The sequence below is a fragment of the Erithacus rubecula genome (genome assembly GCF_903797595.1).
Source record: "Erithacus rubecula genome assembly, chromosome: 23".
NCBI lineage: Eukaryota > Metazoa > Chordata > Aves > Passeriformes > Muscicapidae > Erithacus > Erithacus rubecula.
Window position 1 is genome coordinate 6120861 of NC_136675.1, and position 17926 is coordinate 6138786.

The following is a 17926-nucleotide window of genomic DNA, read 5'->3' on the forward strand; positions in this document are numbered from 1 at the left end:
GAGGTCACTGAGGTGTGACAAAATGAGCTGAGTTTGCTCATGGAATTTCTCTGGGATGTTTGTTTTCCAGGCAGCACAAGCTGGAAGAAGCCCTGTTGTTCTCTGGGCAGTTCATGGATGCTCTGCAGGCTTTGGTGGACTGGCTCTACAAGGTGGAGCCCCAGTTAGCTGAGGACCAGCCTGTCCACGGGGACCTGGATCTGGTCATGAACCTGATGGATGCTCACAAGGTGAGAACACCTTTCCCCAGCTCTTCTCCAAGACCTGAGTGGGGCTTTATCCTCCCCAAAAACCAAATCACGTCCAGCTGTCCTGCAATGGATAAAGAGGGGAAAAAACATCAAAAACACCCCAGAAATACGGGGTTTATTTGGGAAAGGGACAGGAGTGGTGCTGCCTCACCTTGCTGAGGTGGTGCTGTGTGTGTGCAGGTGTTCCAGAAGGAGCTGGGGAAGCGCACAGGGACCGTGCAGGTGCTGAAGCGCTCGGGCCGGGAGCTGATCGAGAACAGCCGGGACGACACCACCTGGGTGAAGGTGCAGCTGCAGGAGCTGAGCAATCGCTGGGACACGGTCTGCAAGCTCTCAGTGTCCAAGCAAACCCGCCTGGAGCAGGCCCTGAAGCAGGTGAGCAGAAAAAACTGGGGCTGGAAACTCACTCTGGGCTCCAGGTTTGTTCCACACCAAGCTCGGGAAAGAGGTTCCAGCCCTGCAAATCAGCCCGTTAGTGATTTGTTTTCCTAAAAATAAAATGAGCTGATAAAGGGCTGGTTTGAAAAGGGGGGATGGAGAGATCTCACTGATGTGCACAACAGGCCGGGCTGGTGTTTGCCAGTGTCCAGAGAGATTCGATTGAAGCTAAAAAAACAAAAAAAAAAACCTGAAAAGGTCAAAGGCTCTTAAGCAGCTTTTACATCAAGTAGGCAATTTACAGAATAAGCTACGCAGGTGCCAAATTGCTCAGGATACAGCACTTGTGCTGTTTTTAAAGGCATTTCCTTCTTCAGTGCAGCTGATGCTGAGGGCAGGGAGGAGCCTGAGCACTACAGGACCCAACAGCCCAAACCCCAGCCCCAAACAGGGGCTTTCCCCCAATTTGATGTATTTTTCAAGCCCTCTAGCTGTCAGGAGTGAATCCAGCAGGCTGTTTGGGGAGGTGGGGGGCTGACAGAAGGCTGTGCTGTGGTTGCTGCAGGCTGAGGAGTTCAGGACAGCTGTGCACATGCTGCTGGAGTGGCTGTCGGAGGCAGAGCAGTCCCTGCGCTTTCGGGGAGCGCTGCCGGACGACGCCGAGGCCCTGCAGGCTCTCATCGATGCCCACAAGGTGAGGGGGAGCTCCAAAACACAACCCAGGCTAAGTTTAGAGGGTGGGGGGGAATGTATAATTTATAATTCCTTTGGGTGTTGCAGGAGTTCATGAAGAAAGTGGAGGAGAAGAGGGCGGACGTGAACGCGGCCGTGGGGATGGGTGAGGTGATCCTGGGCGCCTGCCACCCCGACTGCATCACCACCATCAAGCACTGGATCACCATCATCCGGGCCAGGTTCGAGGAGGTGAGTGCTGCAGGCTGAATTTGGGCTGTGGGGCTCCCAGGGGTGGCCACAGAGCTGTGGGTGCTGCTCCAGGGTGGATGGTCACTGGCGCCATTCGCTCACGCCCAGCGGGAGTCGTGATGGTTTGTTAGACCCCAGGGTGCAAAAGACAAAAGCAAAAGATTCAGGTTTTATTCACAGAAAGCAGCAATGCAGTTTATTGTGTGAAAACAATTCAGTTTTGTGATAGGAGTCAGTGAGAGAAAGGATGGGATGTAGCTACCAACAGAAGGGACACATCCTCGTGGTCATCCAACAATGAACAGGTCTTCAATACATTGGGGAGAAAGAGATCTCAGAGTCTCTTTAGGAAAGTCACTTTTTATAGTCCTTTCCCAAAGCAAGTGGCCTCTGGCCTAAAGGTGTGGAGATTTATGGACTGTTGTATGTGGAGATCATTGCTCCAAGAAACAGGTGCTGGAACAGGGAGCTGCAACCAGCACCCTGCTGAGAGCAGCACCAGGCACAGCTACAAACAGCCCTGGGCAAGCACCAGGCACAACTAAAACAGCCCTGGGCAAGCACCAGGCACAGCTAAAACAACCCTGGGCCAGCATCCACCTGGGCCAGGCCAGAACTCAGGTCAGAGTGGATGGTGAGGTCCTGGGTCTCAGTCTCTAATGATGGTCATGAGGAGGATCAGAGAAAATTTGGACCAACTCTTACACCAACAGGTTCTCACCTGGGCCAAGCAGCACCAGCAGAGGCTGGAGTCAGCACTTTCAGAGCTGGTGGCCAATGCAGAGCTTCTGGAGGAGCTGCTGGCTTGGATCCAGTGGGCTGAGACCACCCTGATCCAACGGGACCAGGACCCCATGCCCCAGAACATTGAGCAGGTCAAAGCACTCATCTCTGAGCACCAGGTGAGCCCTGAGCTGAGGGGGGCAGGGCAGGGTGGGGGAGGCACTGATTTCTCTGGAATTCCCTAGTAGAGCAGTGTGTGTGTTAATACTGAACAATTTTTGGCCACAGTGCCATGTCTGAAGAAGTCCAAGCCTTATCCTATACACCATCCAAACCATATTTAGCTGTTTTTCTCCATATTTTGCTGCCTAGTTGTTTTTTTCTGCATATTTTGCTGTTCCTTCACACACTTAACTATTTTTCTGTGTATTTCTTAGTTTAAACCAATGTTTATAACAAGTGCACAAAATGAACCTTTTTTTAAGTGTTTTTCTACAACTTGTTAAAACCCTTCAAAGCCACTAAAACATAAATTGTACTAAATTGGGAGAGAAGGAGCTAAAGAACAAAATACTGAAATTAAAAGACTCAAGATAAAGGTTGGCAGTGAAATTTTAAACACCCACCAATCATGGTACCTGAAAAGCTCATGCAGGGAGCATAAACAGCATAAAGGACCAATCAATAAATGCATAATCTAAACATCAGTCTTAAAATGTGTAATTAAAACTAAAAAGTAAACAATAAATCAACTTCTTCATACTCATATTAATTTACTGTCCAAAAGTCCTGTTTCTGCCACAAACCTGGGACCCAAAACCAGCTCAGGGATGATTTCCAGCCCTGGCAAATCCCAGCAGCAGCTCAGCCACAAACCCCAGTCAATAGTGCTTGGAAAGAAAAGCAAAAAAATGGTGAAATTGCAAAAGGTTGTTTTTTTTTTTTAAATCCTTTCTGTGTTTTGACAGTCCTTTATGGAGGAGATGACACGGAAACAGCCAGACGTGGACAGGGTGACAAAAACTTACAAAAGAAAAGTGACTGAGCCTCCCCACGGGCCCTTCATCGACAAATCCCGCAGCAACAGTGAGTCTGTTCTGGTCCTGGGATGGCAGGAAATGAAATTCTTAGGCAGTTAATTAGCTTTGATTGTCAATTAACAAGGCATCCTGAGCCAACAGCCACCAGGAAGCCTCATCAGGAGGGGAGAATCCAGGTGGCATTTCCCAAAACAGCACTCCCCTCTCACTGAAGTTGCTTTGGGGTGAAGTTTTGGGGTATTTTTTGGGGGGTTTCTTCAAGCCAGAGTCCAGTGTGAATCCCTGAGTGCTGGGGGATGTCTGTCTGTCACCCTGTCCTCCTACCTGGGACAGCAACCAGCAAGGCCATGGGAGGTTTTCCATTCCAAAAAAAAAACCAGAATACATTTCACTGCTGCTCTTCAGACTGGCAGCACCTCCAACAACTTCTCTCTCTTTTTTTCCAGGGAAATCCTTGGGGCAGGCTGCTCCTCCCAGTATGCCCATTATCACCCAGTCAGAAACCAAGAATCCCAGGATAAACCAGCTCTCAGCACGCTGGCAGCAGGTCTGGCTGCTGGCCCTGGAGAGGCAGAGGAAGCTCAACGATGCCCTGGACAGGCTGGAGGAGGTAACAGCCCCTGCCCAGAGCTGGGATTTCATCCCCAGAGAGGTGCAAGAAGTGTTTTAAATCAGTGCTGCCCCAGCTCTTGCAGACAGTTCCTGCTGCCTTTCCAGAAATCAAATATTCCTAAAATATTAAGGCTAAAAATCCTTTGATAATTAAGTAATTAACTGCACATTAACCAGCTTTGTTCTGCTGTATTTGGTATCTGTAGAGTTAATGACAGCCAGGCCCTGCTTTCCTCCTAGTAATTAGTTTAACAATTACTGTCTCTATTTTATTCAACCATCTAATGTCATTTTTGTTTTTATTTATGCTTAACAAAGCAGCTATGCCCAGAAGTGAGTGGTTTTTTTTTGTTTTTTGTTGCTTTTGCTGTAGGTCAGTTCAGTTCCTTCGTATTCATGTTTTTGCTTTGTTGCTTTTCACCCTAAGAATGTTTAGAGAGAGAGACCAAAAAAAAACCCTTAAAATTGTTGTCATACCTTGGTGTGAGCTGCTTGAGCTGCTGGGGTCTTTTTGGGGTGGGGAGATAAGAAGAGTTTAAATTGGAGGCTCTGAGGCTGGGAATTGCAGAGGTGGGAGATGAGCAAGAAATCCATTCTTGGCTGCTCAGAGGGAAGGGGAGAGGGGAGATCTGTGCCCAGGATGATGCTGGCAGTGGGAATTCCTCTCTGGGGGGAGGAAGCATCCCCAGAAGGTTGAGCAGATGAGGGGTGTGTGTGTCTGTGTGCTGTAGCTGATCCTCCCTGCCTGTGTGTCCCTGCAGCAGCGTGGGCAGCGCTGCATCCCGAGCTCCTGGGATGCACAATCCACGTGCTGGCTGTCAGCTCTGCTGTGTGTCCTGTGCTGGGAATTCAGTTTGGGCATCCTCTCAGTGGGAATTGTGTGGAGAAATCCAGATGAACCTTCCAAGGAGGGAATTGTCTGGATAAATCCAGATGAACCCTGGGCGGGCAGGGAGGGGGAAGCACCAGGAGCTGACCCAAAATGGGTTTGGGGTGGTTCTGTGGGTGCTGCTCCTTTGGGATTTCCCCCACTGACTCCCCCTGGGTTTTCCTTCCAGTTGAAGGAGTTTGCAAACTTCGATTTTGATGTCTGGAGGAAGAAATACATGCGCTGGATGAACCACAAGAAATCCCGGGTGATGGATTTCTTCCGGCGCATCGACAAGGACCAGGACGGGAAAATCACCCGGCAGGAATTCATCGATGGCATCCTGGCTTCCAGTGAGTCCCTGCAAAACAACCTCCCTGCTGCTGCATCCTGCTGGAGGAATTCACCCTTCCCTGGTTTCTTTCTGCTTGCAGAATTCCCCACCACCAAGCTGGAGATGACGGCGGTGGCCGATATCTTTGACCGCGACGGTGATGGCTACATCGACTACTACGAGTTTGTGGCTGCCCTCCATCCCAACAAGGATGCCTACAGACCCACCACTGATGCTGACAAGATCGAGGATGAGGTGAAGCACCAAAAAAAAAGGGGTGCTCAGCAAGTTTGGGGGTGGTTCAGGCAGCGGGGTGGCAGTGGGGAAGAGAAAAATTAGATTGAATGAGGGTTTTGGTGGTGCTGAGCTGAATTAATTGATTGGAAGTGAGTGTGTTTTAGAAGGAAAGGCTGCTTGGGGCTGTTTCATGTGAGCTCCCAAAATCCTGGTTCCTCACTTCTCCTGTTGGTGGTGGCAGGTCACCAGGCAAGTGGCCCAGTGCAAGTGTGCCAAGAGATTCCAAGTGGAGCAGATCGGCGAGAACAAATACCGGGTAAGGCAGGGGGTGATGGAAACCTCCCCAAAATCTGCTCCCAGCTTGGCACGGGGTGGGGGACCCGGGCTGAGGCAGAGACCTCATCCCCTGGCAGTGGCAGAGGTGGCTGGGATGTGTTTTCCCAGCTCCATCCTTGGCCCCAGGGCGTTCCCTGAATTGGGAGAACATAAAAGTGTCCCTGTTCAGCCCGGGGCTGTGAAACGCTGCATTCACTCAGCTGGAGCCGCCCTTGAAGTTCCCTCCTGGATGAGTGTTCCTTACCCTGTGTTTTTCTTAGCTCGCCCCAGAAGAAGGGAGAATAATTTCCTGACAGAATCTCTTTGTAACAAGCTGCTGTTTATGTTTCAAACCCTTCTGGGTGAAGTGGAGGCAGAATTCCCACTTTGCTGCCCCAGCTGGGTTTGGGGTTGATGCTGCAGCTGGGAGGAGCTGATCCCCCTCCAGCAGCACCAGCCCCAAACTCCCAGAGCTTCCCCTTCCCCAAAATTCCCCAAACCCCCCCCCCCAGATTTCTAACTCCTGCAGTTAACAGATTTCATTATTATTGCACTGTTAATCCCATAAATGTTTTTTCTTGTTTTTCTTTCCCCTCCTCTTCCTCTGGACTTTCCTCCCCTGTCCCCATCCCCTCTCCCTCCATAGTTCTTCCTCGGCAATCAGGTACAGTTTACCTTGTGGTGCTGTCTCTCACCTCTGGGATGTGTTTTTTTTAACCACTGTAGCTCTGTGTGTTGTGATGCTGCTCTGTCCTGTGGTGCTGTGGGAGGATGTGATCTGGGAGCACTGCTCAGCAGAGCCTGGTACAGAGGAGTGCCACCCCAAAAAGAAAAAAAATTATTGGGCAGAAAAAAAAAAAGATTTTAAAAAATGGATGGAAAAAGCAGGATTTGGCAAAAACAGATAAATTTTTCTCTCTGGGTGCCTCTCCTGGATGTGTTGGGGATGTTTGTGGTGGTGAATCCTGGCACTGGGGCACAGCCAGCCCAGGGGGTACAACCTGCACCAGGCTCAGGGTGGGTTTGGGCTGCAACCACCATGGAATGAGAGCACTGAGTAATCCTGTAGGACAACTAAACCCTCATCCCTGCTACTCCCACTGAGTAACTCCTCACTGGGGCAAGGCTCCCCTCCCAGAACCTGCATGTATCCTGGAATAAACCCAACCCCCTTCAGAACAGGGCTGGAGCTCCCTCTGATGTCCCCACTGCCCCTGCCCAGACAAAAAAAAATCTTTTTTTTCACATGCAGTGATGGTGCTCACCCAGAAAGGAGCCCCCAAAGATGCCCAAAGTGTAACAAACTTGGATGTTAAAAGTGGATGAGTCCTGAGAGCTCTGGCTTTAGTTTAGGCAGTGATTATAGAAATGTTTTCAACAAAAACTGAAGAATTATGAGAATTGATTCATCCCTGGGGTTGGCTCTTGAGGGATACCTCATGTAGAGCCTGGAGAGAGGGAAAAAGTTTCCCTGCTCCCTTCTCTGCCTGTGCAGCTCTTTAACTGAGACAAGTTTACCCTGGTGGGACCCTCGAGCAGGGACATCCACCAATGGTCCCAAATCCTGCAGGTCAGAGATGTCACCTCCTTCCCTGACCCATCCCAGTCACTTTGCACTCTCTGTTTTCATTGAATCTCTTATTTTTTGCATCTCCACCCACAGAAAATATTCCTGTTTGAGTATTTTTTCCCCCTTTTTTTTAGTCATTCTGGAGAGGGTCTTGCTTCCAACACCTGGTTCTGCTGTCTTCCCATCCCAGCAGGTGCTCTGCAGACCTGGGTGCAGATCTGCCACATCCATGTCCCTCCCAGCCCTGGCAGACACCCAGGAGCTTGGGGAGATTTAGGGGAGCTTTACAAACACCTGCTTTTGATCTGGGGTGCACTTTTTTTGATATCACAGGCATTTCAAACCACTAATGAACATTGCAATCACTAATCAACATCGCTGGGGATTCCTGCCTGGATTCCCATCACTCTGCACTCATCCAAACATCCTCACTGGGTGATTGCTGCAGCAGGGGCTTTGTGGCTGGTGGGGTCAAGTCTGAGGCTCAGGGGAATCCCTGGATTTCAGACTTGCTGGTGATCAGAGGTGTCTGGCTCAGCTTGTGCTGCTGAATCACGGCTCCTTCCCACGTGGGCTGCACCAGGAGGGTCAGGGCACTGCCAGCCCCTGTTTCCTTCACAAAAAGAAATAGAAATAACTACAATTCTGGCTGAGAAAACCCATCCAACCTCCAAATCCTAAAACTGTTGCTCTAAAAAAATACCTTTCAAGGGTTTTGCTTGGTTGCATCATTTTCAAACCAGGCGGGAGAACTCCTCATCAATTGTAATTCCCTTATCCCAGGAGAACCTGTCTGGAGAAGCCTTAAAACTGCTCAGCAGGTGGATGAGAGCCTTTGGTGCAGCCTGGGGAGGGAAGGAGCCACATTCCCCTGGCTGTTCCTCCTTTCCCTGACCTTTTCCTTGGCCCCACAGTTCGGCGATTCCCAGCAGCTGCGGCTGGTCCGGATCCTGCGGAGCACGGTCATGGTCCGGGTGGGCGGAGGGTGGATGGCCCTGGACGAGTTCCTAGTGAAGAATGACCCGTGCAGAGGTAAGGCTTGGTGCCCTCAGAGCCTTCCCACCCACCCAGGGGAGTTTTGGATGCTGTGTGGCTGGGTGACCAGCGTGGGTCGTGATCCCAGATGGAGAAAACAGATCCAAAGCAAACCGAGAGATTGGAATCGCCAGATCTGGTGATGCTGCAGCAAACCTGGCAGTGTTTATCCAGGCAAAGAGGGAAGGGTTGTGTTTTTCCTTGGTTTGAAGACCTCAGCAAGCAGAGCTGGGGTCACCTCCTTCCCAAAACCTTGAGGTTTGACAGTGATCAGAACCACAAGATCCATGACCAGGGGGACAGAGCAGGATTAGGCAGGGGCTGGCCAGGACTGGAGCATTTTGGAGAGTGCTCCACCTTTCCCTGGGGGTCTCCGGGGTGTTAATTGCTTCGGCTGTGTCTTGTTCAAGCTGCTGCATTCCGTGCTCCGGCTGCCCTACGGCTGTTGCTGAAAGCAGCATGATTTACAGCGAGCCCTCGGGGGTTTTCCTGCTCCTCCTCCTCCTCCGCCCTTCACGCTTTGCAGCAGATGTTTCACAGCGCTGACATCGAGGTTGTTTCTATCCCTTGGTTATCTCAGCGTGGTGCTTCCCTCCTGCAAATTCTTTCTTGGCTTTCTGGTCCAAAATCCGTAAGGCTCAGTGCATGTCCTCGCTCCCTGTGTGAACACCCCTGAGCATGGAGCACTCTGGCACACAGCTGGCCCAGGAGATGAAGCCCACAGACCTTCTCCCCTGCTTGGTTGCCCCTTGCTTGTGGAAGGGAGACCCTCCTCCAGCTCTTTGAGGATAAAAGTTTCCAAAAGTCAGTTTTCAGTGCTGGGTGGAAAAGTTGGGAAGGTGGTTTTGTCTCCTCTCTCCCCAAATGATGTGCGGGGAGAAGAATCTCTCTCAGATTCTCAAGCACCTCAAACCTTCCAAGCTGCTTTTGCTGTTTTTAAGCCACGTTAAAGATCACTGTTGGGACATGGTGAGTTTAAAGGTCGTTGGGATGCTTTCCCACAAGAGAGGAAGGCAGCACCCAGTGGGAATTCCTGGCTCTGGGGCAGCTTTAATCAGCCAGTTTCTCAAAGAGCTGATCCATGGCAGGAGGTTTTAAGGCAGAGCAGGAGAAGCAGGGTAGTGGGCAAGGCACAGAGATGCCCAAGGAATCTCCTCCCAGCCCTGCAGCCTCTCCTGGAGGATGCTGTGTCTCTCCAAAGCTGAATTCTCCTCTCCTCTCCTCTCTCCCTTCCCAGCACGAGGAAGGACCAACCTGGAGCTGCGGGAGAAGTTCATCCTGCCCGAGGGAGCCTCGCAGGGCATGACCCCGTTCCGCTCGCGGGGCCGGAGATCCAAACCCTCCTCCAGGGCAGCCTCCCCAACACGCTCCAGCTCCAGTGCCAGCCAGAGCAACCACAGCTGCGCCTCCATGCCCTCCTCCCCAGCCACCCCAGCCAGTGGAGCCAAGGTGGGTGCCAGGCCTGCAGCTTTCCCTTCACTTTACAAACCTCTTCAGTGAAAAAAATACCTTTAAACTCAAAGGTGTTGCTTGGTTGCATCATCTTCAAATCAGGCAGAACTCCTCAGCAGTTGGTGTTCCATTATCCCAGGAGAGCCTGTCTGGAGAAGCTTTAAAACTGCTCAGCAGGTGGATGAGAGCCTTTGGTGCAGCCTGGGGAGGGAAGGAGCCACATTCCCTTGGCTGTTCCCCTTTCCCTGAACTTTTCCTCAGCCCCACAGTTTGGTGATTCCAAAATCCGGCTGAGGAGGTGTAGGGAGGAGCAAGGTTGGAGTTTGAGGGATTGAGGAGGGCTCTAGAAGTGTTGTCCATATGGGATGGGGGTGGCATGCTGCAGGTTTCCAGGTTTCCAGCCCAGATTTGCATCCCTGGGGCTCCACAGGAGGGTCCCCAGTGCTCACCGTGCAGCCCAAGGTTCCTGGTGCCCAAGGCTGGGCTGTGGTGTCAGGAGGAATCCACCACCCTTCATCTCTCCTTCCCCACCATGTCATTATTTCATCACTTTTGGGTTTTCCCCCTTTATTTTAATGTATGTAATTCCTGTTTGATTCTCACTCCATTTTAGTGCCGTTTTCCGGATACTCTCCCATTTTTCTCTTTTTTTTTGTTTTTTTTAATTTTTTTTTTTTTTTTACCACTCATCCCACCTCTCCCCCCCCCCCACCCCTTTCCTTGGCTTTTCCATTTCACAGACTCCACACCACTTCTCTCGATGTTATGACAAACCCTGGTTGATAAACAGTAAAGCCAGCACCCCCCTGAGGGGATTCGATTATCCCGACCTCCAGCTCCCGAGCGAGGTAGAGTATGGTCTGCCAGCCCCAGGGAGCTGCTGCCAGGCTGGAGAGCCCCTGGCACAGGGTCACCCCACTGCCCTGCCTGCTCTTAACCCTTCCCTTGTGGTAGAGCAGCTCTTGTAGCACTGCTAATGCTCCAGCTGTTGGCGTTTTTCATCAGTCTCCAACTCGGATTCAAATTCAAATATCGGCTTCAAGAGCGAAGCACAGCGCTTTCAATTCACCTCCTCTGCTTCCAAACCTTATTAATCCTCTTGTGCTTTGAAAAAATATATTCATTTTCCCAGCTTTATTGGAAAGGGGACGTGTTTGGCTTCCCAAAAATTACAAGGCAGCAGCCCCGAGTTGAGACTTGAAAATCAGCCACAGCGCATGCGCCGTAACCACAGCCTCAGTTTTATGGAGAGCTTGTGTTTCTCACCGTGTTGAAGCACGTCTGCTGTGCCCAGCCACCACCCTGATGCTCCCAGCAGGATGAATTTGGGCTGAGATTTTTGGTTTTCAGGTTTCCCCTAAAGTTTTCAGCCTCCTCGTGGACTTTTCCTGCCCTTGCGAGTGGGTGGTGAGGAGCACGGGGTAGATCCTGGTGGTTCACTGTGTCCTGCTCAGCAGTGCTTCCATGTGCAAAATGGATTCATTTGATTCACCAGGAGGTCAGGAGCATTTCCCCAATCACCCCAAATTGATGCTTTGCTGCCTGTTTGAAAATAGGATCAAGGATGAGAATGGAAATCTGATGATGACAGTGGTACCTCGAAAATCGCCTTAATGGACTTTGATTCTCTCAGCTGCCCCTCTCCCCCCTGCAGCTCCAGTTTCATCACATCCAAACATTTCTGAGGTTCCCCAAAAATCACAAAAGATGGAGGAGAACCCCTCCAGCTGTTGCTTTAAAGCTCTGTGGGAAATACCCTCTGGGATTTGTGTCAATCTCTCTTTTAGGGGGAATTCAGCCCCCATAAAACCCCCAAGGCTGGGGGCACCACAGGCAGGTTTTCCTGCAGCACTGCCCCAAACCCAGAGCTTTGGATGGTGAGCAGGAACTGGAGCTGCATTTTCCAGCTGGATCCAGGTGCCTTCACCCTGCTGGCACCTTCCCTTGGCTTCCTGCAGCAGCAGTGGGAGCAGAGTTGCCTGTTGTGCTGCTTCACCCCACACCAGCTGCACCTCCAACATCTTAAAGGTCAGGGAAGGACATTTCAGGGTACAGAGCTGATCTGCTGTGCTTTGTGTCCCTGTCCATCACTTTTCCAATTTGGCTGCCACTGGGAAAGGTGTGGACATCAGCACCAGGGTGTCCTGCACCTCTCCCCCCATTATGGGTTGTGCTACTCAAGATCCTGAGTGGAGCTCAACTTTCCAAAATGCTCCCGAGCTAAAATCCCTGTTGGGGATTGAGGATAAAATTGGATGCTAAAATCCCTGTTTTTCCATACTCCACATTCACTTTGTGGAGGTTTCAAGCCCAGCTGATGCTGTCTCTTAACAGCTTTGCCTGGAATTTTGTTTTTCCCAACAAATTCCCTTTCACCAACCTGCAACTCCCAAACTTCCCGTTCCCCTCCAAATTTCCAGGATTTGTGCTTTTCCCTTTGTTGCATGAACTGAAACAGCAACTTGTGCCCTCCCTGACCATTGAGATGGGGGGTTCCTTAAACGCCCAGATTTTTGCTGAGGGTCTGATTTTTGGGGGTGATGTGGGCAGGTGACAGCTGAAGGATGTCCTGTGTGTGCTTCCTCCCAAGGTGACCCCCTCAGCTGGCAGCAAGCTGAAGCGTCCCACCTTCCACTCCAGCAGGACCTCACTGGCTGGGGACACCAGTAACAGCTCCTCACCAGTCTCAACAGGTGCCAAAACCACCCGGGCAGGTGAGTGAGGGGAAAAACTGCAAAAACTCCCCCCCCTCCCCGGTGCAGTGGAGAAAATTCGGAATATTTGAGGTGCTGGCACAGCCCTGCACTCCAAGGAGTTGCTGAAATTTGGGGAGGAATCAATGCTGATGTTGAAATTCCCATCTCAGGGGTGCTGGTGGAAGCACCCACGGCAGGGTTGGGGGTTTTGGTGTTTTGGGATGGGGAAGTGATGCCTGGAACAGAGGCTAGACAGTGATAAAGGAATAAATAGGGGTTTATTTAAAGGATTCACCTTGGGCAGTGCAAGAGTGAAATCAGAGTGCAAGGATTGAATCAAAGCCTGTGGATGGGTTGAAGTGTATTAAGCCACTCACACGTAAAGTTTAAGTTTTAGTGTAAGTTTAAGTTTTAGGATAAGTAAGTGAGTCAGGAAGTTTTATTATGAGCTCCAGTGCTTTTAGTAAGTAAAAGGTTTAGATACCAAAGTAGAAGTGCAAGGAGGCAGCCAGCAAACATAATACTTAAGGCATCAAACCCTCCTCCTCACACTTTTGTTTTTCCCTTTTCAGACCCCAAGAAGGCAGCCAGTAAACCTAAGGCACCAAATCTTGCTCCTCTTAGCTTTTTGGGTTTTTCCTTTGCATTTCCCAAGAAGGCAGCTCCTCCTCACACCTTTTATTTCCTTTTTCAGACTCCAAGAAGGCAACCAGAAAACTTCAGACACCAAAACACTCACTCTCACACCTTTTATTCCCTTTTCAGACCCCAAAAAGGCAGCTAGCAAACTCCAGGCACCAAACCCTCCTTTTGACACCTTTTATTCCCTTTCCCGACCCCAAGAAGGCAACCAGTAAACTTAAGGCACCAAACCTTCCTCCTCTTAGCTTTTTGGGTTTTTCCTTTGCATTTCCCAAGAAGGCAGCCAGCAAACTTAAAGCATCAAACCTTGCTCCTCTCAGCTTTTTGTGCTGTTCCTTTTCAGACTCCAAGAAGGCAACCAGCAAACTCCAGACACCAAACCCTCCTCCTCACACCCTTTATTCCCTTTTCAGACGCCAAGAAGGCAACCAGCAAACTTAAAACACCAAACCCTCCTCCTCACACCCTTTATTCCCATTTCAGACACCAAGAAGGCAACCAGCAAACTCCAGGCACCAAACCCTCGTGTTCACACCTTTTATTCCCTTTCCAGACGCCAAGAAGGCAACCAGCAAACTCCAGACACCAAACCCTCCTCCTCACACCTTTATTTCCCTTTTCCAGACGCCAAGAAGGCAACCAGCAAACTTAAAACACCAAACCCTCGTGTTCACACCTTTTATTCCTTTTTCAGACACCAAGAAGGCAACCAGCAAACTCCAGACACCAAACCCTCGTGTTCACACCTTTTATTCCCTTTTCCAGACCCCAAGAAGGCAATCAGTAAACCTAAGGCAACAAACCCTCGTGTTCACACCCTTTATTCCCTTTTCAGACCCCAAGAAGGCAACCAGCAAACTTAAAACACCAAACCCTCCTCCTCACACCCTTTATTCCCTTTTCCAGAGGCCAAGAAGGCGGCCAGCAAACTCCAGGCACCAAACCCTCGTGTTCACACCTTTTATTCCTGTTTCAGACCCCAAGAAGGCGGCTAGCAAACTCCAGGCACCAAACCCTCCCTCTCACACCCTTTATTCCCTTTTGCAGAGGCCAAGAAGGCAACCAGCAAACTCCAGACACCAAAACCCTCCATTTCACACCCTTTATTCCCTTTTCCAGACGCCAAGAAGGCAACCAGCAAACTCCAGGCACCAAACCCTCCTCCTCACACCCTTTATTCCCTTTTCCAGAGGCCAAGAAGGCAATCAGTAAACCTAAGGCACCAAACCCTCGTGTTCACACCTTTTATTCCTTTTTCAGACACCAAGAAGGCAACCAGCAAACTCCAGATACCAAACCCTCCTCCTCACACCCTTTATTCCCTTTTCAGACACCAAGAAGGCAACCAGCAAACTCCAGATACCAAACCCTCCTCCTCACACCCTTTATTCCCTTTTCAGACGCCAAGAAGGCAACCAGCAAACTCCAGACACCAAACCCTCGTGTTCACACCTTTTATTCCTTTTTCAGACACCAAGAAGGCAACCAGCAAACTCCAGACACCAAACCCTCGTGTTCACACCTTTTATTCCCTTTTCAGACGCCAAGAAGGCAACCAGCAAACTTAAAACACCAAACCCTCCTCCTCACACCCTTTATTCCCTTTTCAGACGCCAAGAAGGCAACCAGCAAACTTAAAACACCAAACCCTCCTCCTCACACCCTTTATTCCCTTTTCCAGAGGCCAAGAAGGCAACCAGCAAACTCCAGACACCAAACCCTCATGTTCACACCTTTTATTCCCATTCCAGACCCCAAGAAGGCAACCAGCAAACTCCAGGCACCAAACCCTCCTCCTCACACCCTTTATTCCCTTTCCAGAGGCCAAGAAGGCAACCAGCAAACTCCAGGCACCAAAACCCTCCATTTCACACCCTTTATTCCCTTTTCCAGACGCCAAGAAGGCAACCAGCAAACTTAAAACACCAAACCCTCGTGTTCACACCTTTTATTCCTTTTTCAGACACCAAGAAGGCAACCAGCAAACTCCAGACACCAAACCCTCGTGTTCACACCTTTTATTCCCTTTTCCAGACGCCAAGAAGGCAACCAGCAAACTCCAGGCACCAAACCCTCCTCCTCACACCCTTTATTCCCTTTCCAGACGCCAAGAAGGCAACCAGCAAACTCCAGACACCAAAACCCTCCATTTCACACCCTTTATTCCCTTTCCAGAGGCCAAGAAGGCAACCAGCAAACTCCAGACACCAAACCCTCGTGTTCACACCTTTTATTCCCTTTTCAGACGCCAAGAAGGCAACCAGCAAACTCCAGGCACCAAACCCTCCTCCTCACACCCTTTATTCCCTTTTCCAGAGGCCAAGAAGGCAACCAGCAAACTCCAGACACCAAACCCTCGTGTTCACACCTTTTATTCCCGTTTCAGACCCCAAGAAGGAAATCAGTAAACCTAAGGCACCAAACCCTCCTGTTCACACCCTTTATTCCCGTTTCAGACCCCAAGAAGGCAACCAGCAAACTCCAGGCACCAAAACCCTCCATTTCACACCCTTTATTCCCTTTTCCAGACGCCAAGAAGGCGGCCAGTAAGCTTAAAGCACCAAACCCTCCTGTTCACACCTTTTATTCCCATTTCAGACCCCAAGAAGGCAGCTAGCAAACTCCAGACACCAAACCCTCCATTTCACACCCTTTATTCCCTTTGCAGAGGCCAAGAAGGCGGCCAGCCGCCCCGCCAGCCGCGCCGGGAGCCGCACGGGCAGCCGCGCCAGCAGCCGCCGGGGCAGCGACGCCTCGGACCTGGAGCTGCTGGAAACGGGCTCGGCGTGCTCGGACACCTCGGAGAGCAGCGCCGCCGGCGGGCAGGGCTCCCGCCGCGCCGGGAAACCCTCCAAAATCCCCACCATCTCCAAGAAAACCGCGCCCAAAACGCCGGCTCCCAAGAGATAATACTGTACTTGGTTTAAAAAAAAAAGGAAACCGACCAAGCGACCCAAGTTTTTAAGCCCGTATGTTGGATGTATATTTATTCTAAATGGGAGAAGCTATATTGTTAAAAGTGTAAAAGAGAAGTTGTGTTATGAAGCTGCCTTATTTGAGGTTTTTTTTTTGTTTTTGTTTTTTTTTTTTGTGAGGGGGGTTTTCTTCTTTTTTGTAAGTTACTATTTTCATGTGAATATTTATGTAGATATTAAAAAAGAAAAAAATTGCCTCTCGGTGACCCCTGTTTAGAGAGGGGCCTGGAAAATTGAAATGCGGGAGAGAAAGGAAAAAAAAAATCGAGAAAAAGATTAAAAAAATAAAAAGGAAGCAAAAAAAAAAAAAAAAGGTCAAGATGTGAAAGTGTAAAGAAAAACTAAAATATAAATAGGATTTCTGCGCGGTGCAGGGTGTGAACCTGCTTTATCTTTTAGGATTGTTTCCTAAATGCATCTTTATAAACTTAACTTGCTGTCTCAGCAAGGTAAATTATATTTAAAAGCAAAGACCTGAATCCTGCAGTGTTCAAGGAACTCTCTTTTTGTAAATCACAGATACCTCAACCAGAGAAACATGAGGTGAGGGGACTTGGGGCTTATGTTTCCAATTTTTTTTAAAGCTATGTGGTTTTACCTGAAGAAAGCAGAAGTTTGACTTTAATAAAATTTGCACACACTACAGCAAAGGTCGTGACAATTTTGCTGTCTTGAAAATACTGTCCTGACAACTTTTGTTTTTAAAGAACAAACCGAGGGTGAGGGGTTTTGGGGAGGGGCTTCACTTGCAGGTCTGGATCACTTGGATACATCCCTTAAAGGTGGTGGGGCCCCCCCAAAAAATCAAGGATTCTTCTGGATCCCTGGCTTAACCAGCCCGCCCCGAGGCGTTCCTTACACAATCACTGTTTTATCTGCATCTCTTTGTTCCCTATTTATTATTTAACTGGTCATTCCACTTCCAGCCAGGCTGAGAATTGATGTGAACTCTCTGCTCCTAGGAGAAATCTGGACTTACACGCACAGTTGCTTGTCCTTGAAATGAGTCTCACCAGCACACTCGCTGCAAGTCCTGTCTCGCTTTTGTACGCTCCTTTTTTTCTTTGTAATAAAATCCAACTGACCAAGTGACCAGGAGATGGGCCGGGGGGTGAGGGTTCTCCACAGCTCCTGTATTTATTAAATATTGTTCCTCTCCGGCTCTGACCGTGTTGCTGTGTGATTCTCTCAATTGGTTTCAAATTGAGGCAAAAAAAAAAACCTGAAGCTCTACCAATGAATTGTTTAAAAAACCAGGCACATTTTTGTATTAAAATTGCTTGCGGTAATAAACGATCTTGCCTCCTATTTTATTAGTGTTAGATTTGTGAGGATGAGCTGGAGCTGGTTTATCCTGTGTGGATTGTGGATGTCAGGGGGTGTTTGCATCCAGGGTTTTTTTTGGGGGGTGGAGCAGGGAAGCACCCAGCCCCAAAATTAAATGGTCCAGGTGGGTGGGTGAGGGTGGTGAGGGTGTTCAGTGGGGTGGGGAGGGGGTGTCCAAGAGTTTGGGTGCCCATGGGGGTGAATATTCATGGATTTGGGTGCCCATGGGGATGAGTGTCCCCAGGTGTGGGTGTTCAGGGATTTTGGGTACCAGTGAGGGTGGGTACCCTGGATTTGGTTTCCCACAAGGGTGGGTGTCCCCAGGTGTGAGAATTCAGGGATTTTGGGTGCCAGTGAGAGTGGGTACCCCTGGGTTTGGGTTCCCACAAGAGTGAGTTTCCCTCCTTAGAAGTGGATTCCCATGGGGTGAGCATCCCTAGGAATGGATTTCCATGGGTTTGTTCAGGAGCATCCCTAGGGATGTGTGCCCATGATTTTGGGTAAGACCCCACGGTTTTGGGTGCCCACGAGGATCAGCATCCCTAGTG

The 17926-nt window shown here is 49.9% G+C and overlaps 1 protein-coding gene across 5 annotated transcripts in view; it reads left to right on the forward strand.

Annotated features, from left to right (window-relative positions):
- The window catches only part of MACF1 (microtubule actin crosslinking factor 1), a gene marked incomplete at its 3' end in the record, with an annotated part of 145532 nt that extends 128167 nt beyond the window's left edge, over positions 1-17365 (forward strand). For 2 of the 5 annotated variants that reach the window (XM_079325685.1, XM_079325689.1), the window contains 16 exons: positions 71-230; positions 432-626; positions 1195-1323; positions 1410-1553; positions 2267-2455; positions 3245-3362; positions 3763-3926; positions 4987-5149; positions 5231-5385; positions 5609-5683; positions 6329-6346; positions 8167-8284; positions 9525-9736; positions 10480-10587; positions 12330-12453; positions 15746-15987. In XM_079325685.1, coding sequence (XP_079181811.1) covers positions 71-230; positions 432-626; positions 1195-1323; positions 1410-1553; positions 2267-2455; positions 3245-3362; positions 3763-3926; positions 4987-5149; positions 5231-5385; positions 5609-5683; positions 6329-6346; positions 8167-8284; positions 9525-9736; positions 10480-10587; positions 12330-12453; positions 15746-15987 — 2314 coding nt within the window. Of the gene's footprint in view, positions 1-70; positions 231-431; positions 627-1194; positions 1324-1409; positions 1554-2266; positions 2456-3244; positions 3363-3762; positions 3927-4986; positions 5150-5230; positions 5386-5608; positions 5684-6328; positions 6347-8166; positions 8285-9524; positions 9737-10479; positions 10588-12329; positions 12454-15745 lie in introns of all 5 variants that reach the window. The other 3 variants (XM_079325687.1, XM_079325686.1, XM_079325688.1) reach the window with 3 other exon arrangements.
- Positions 17366-17926: the final 561 nt, after the last annotated feature.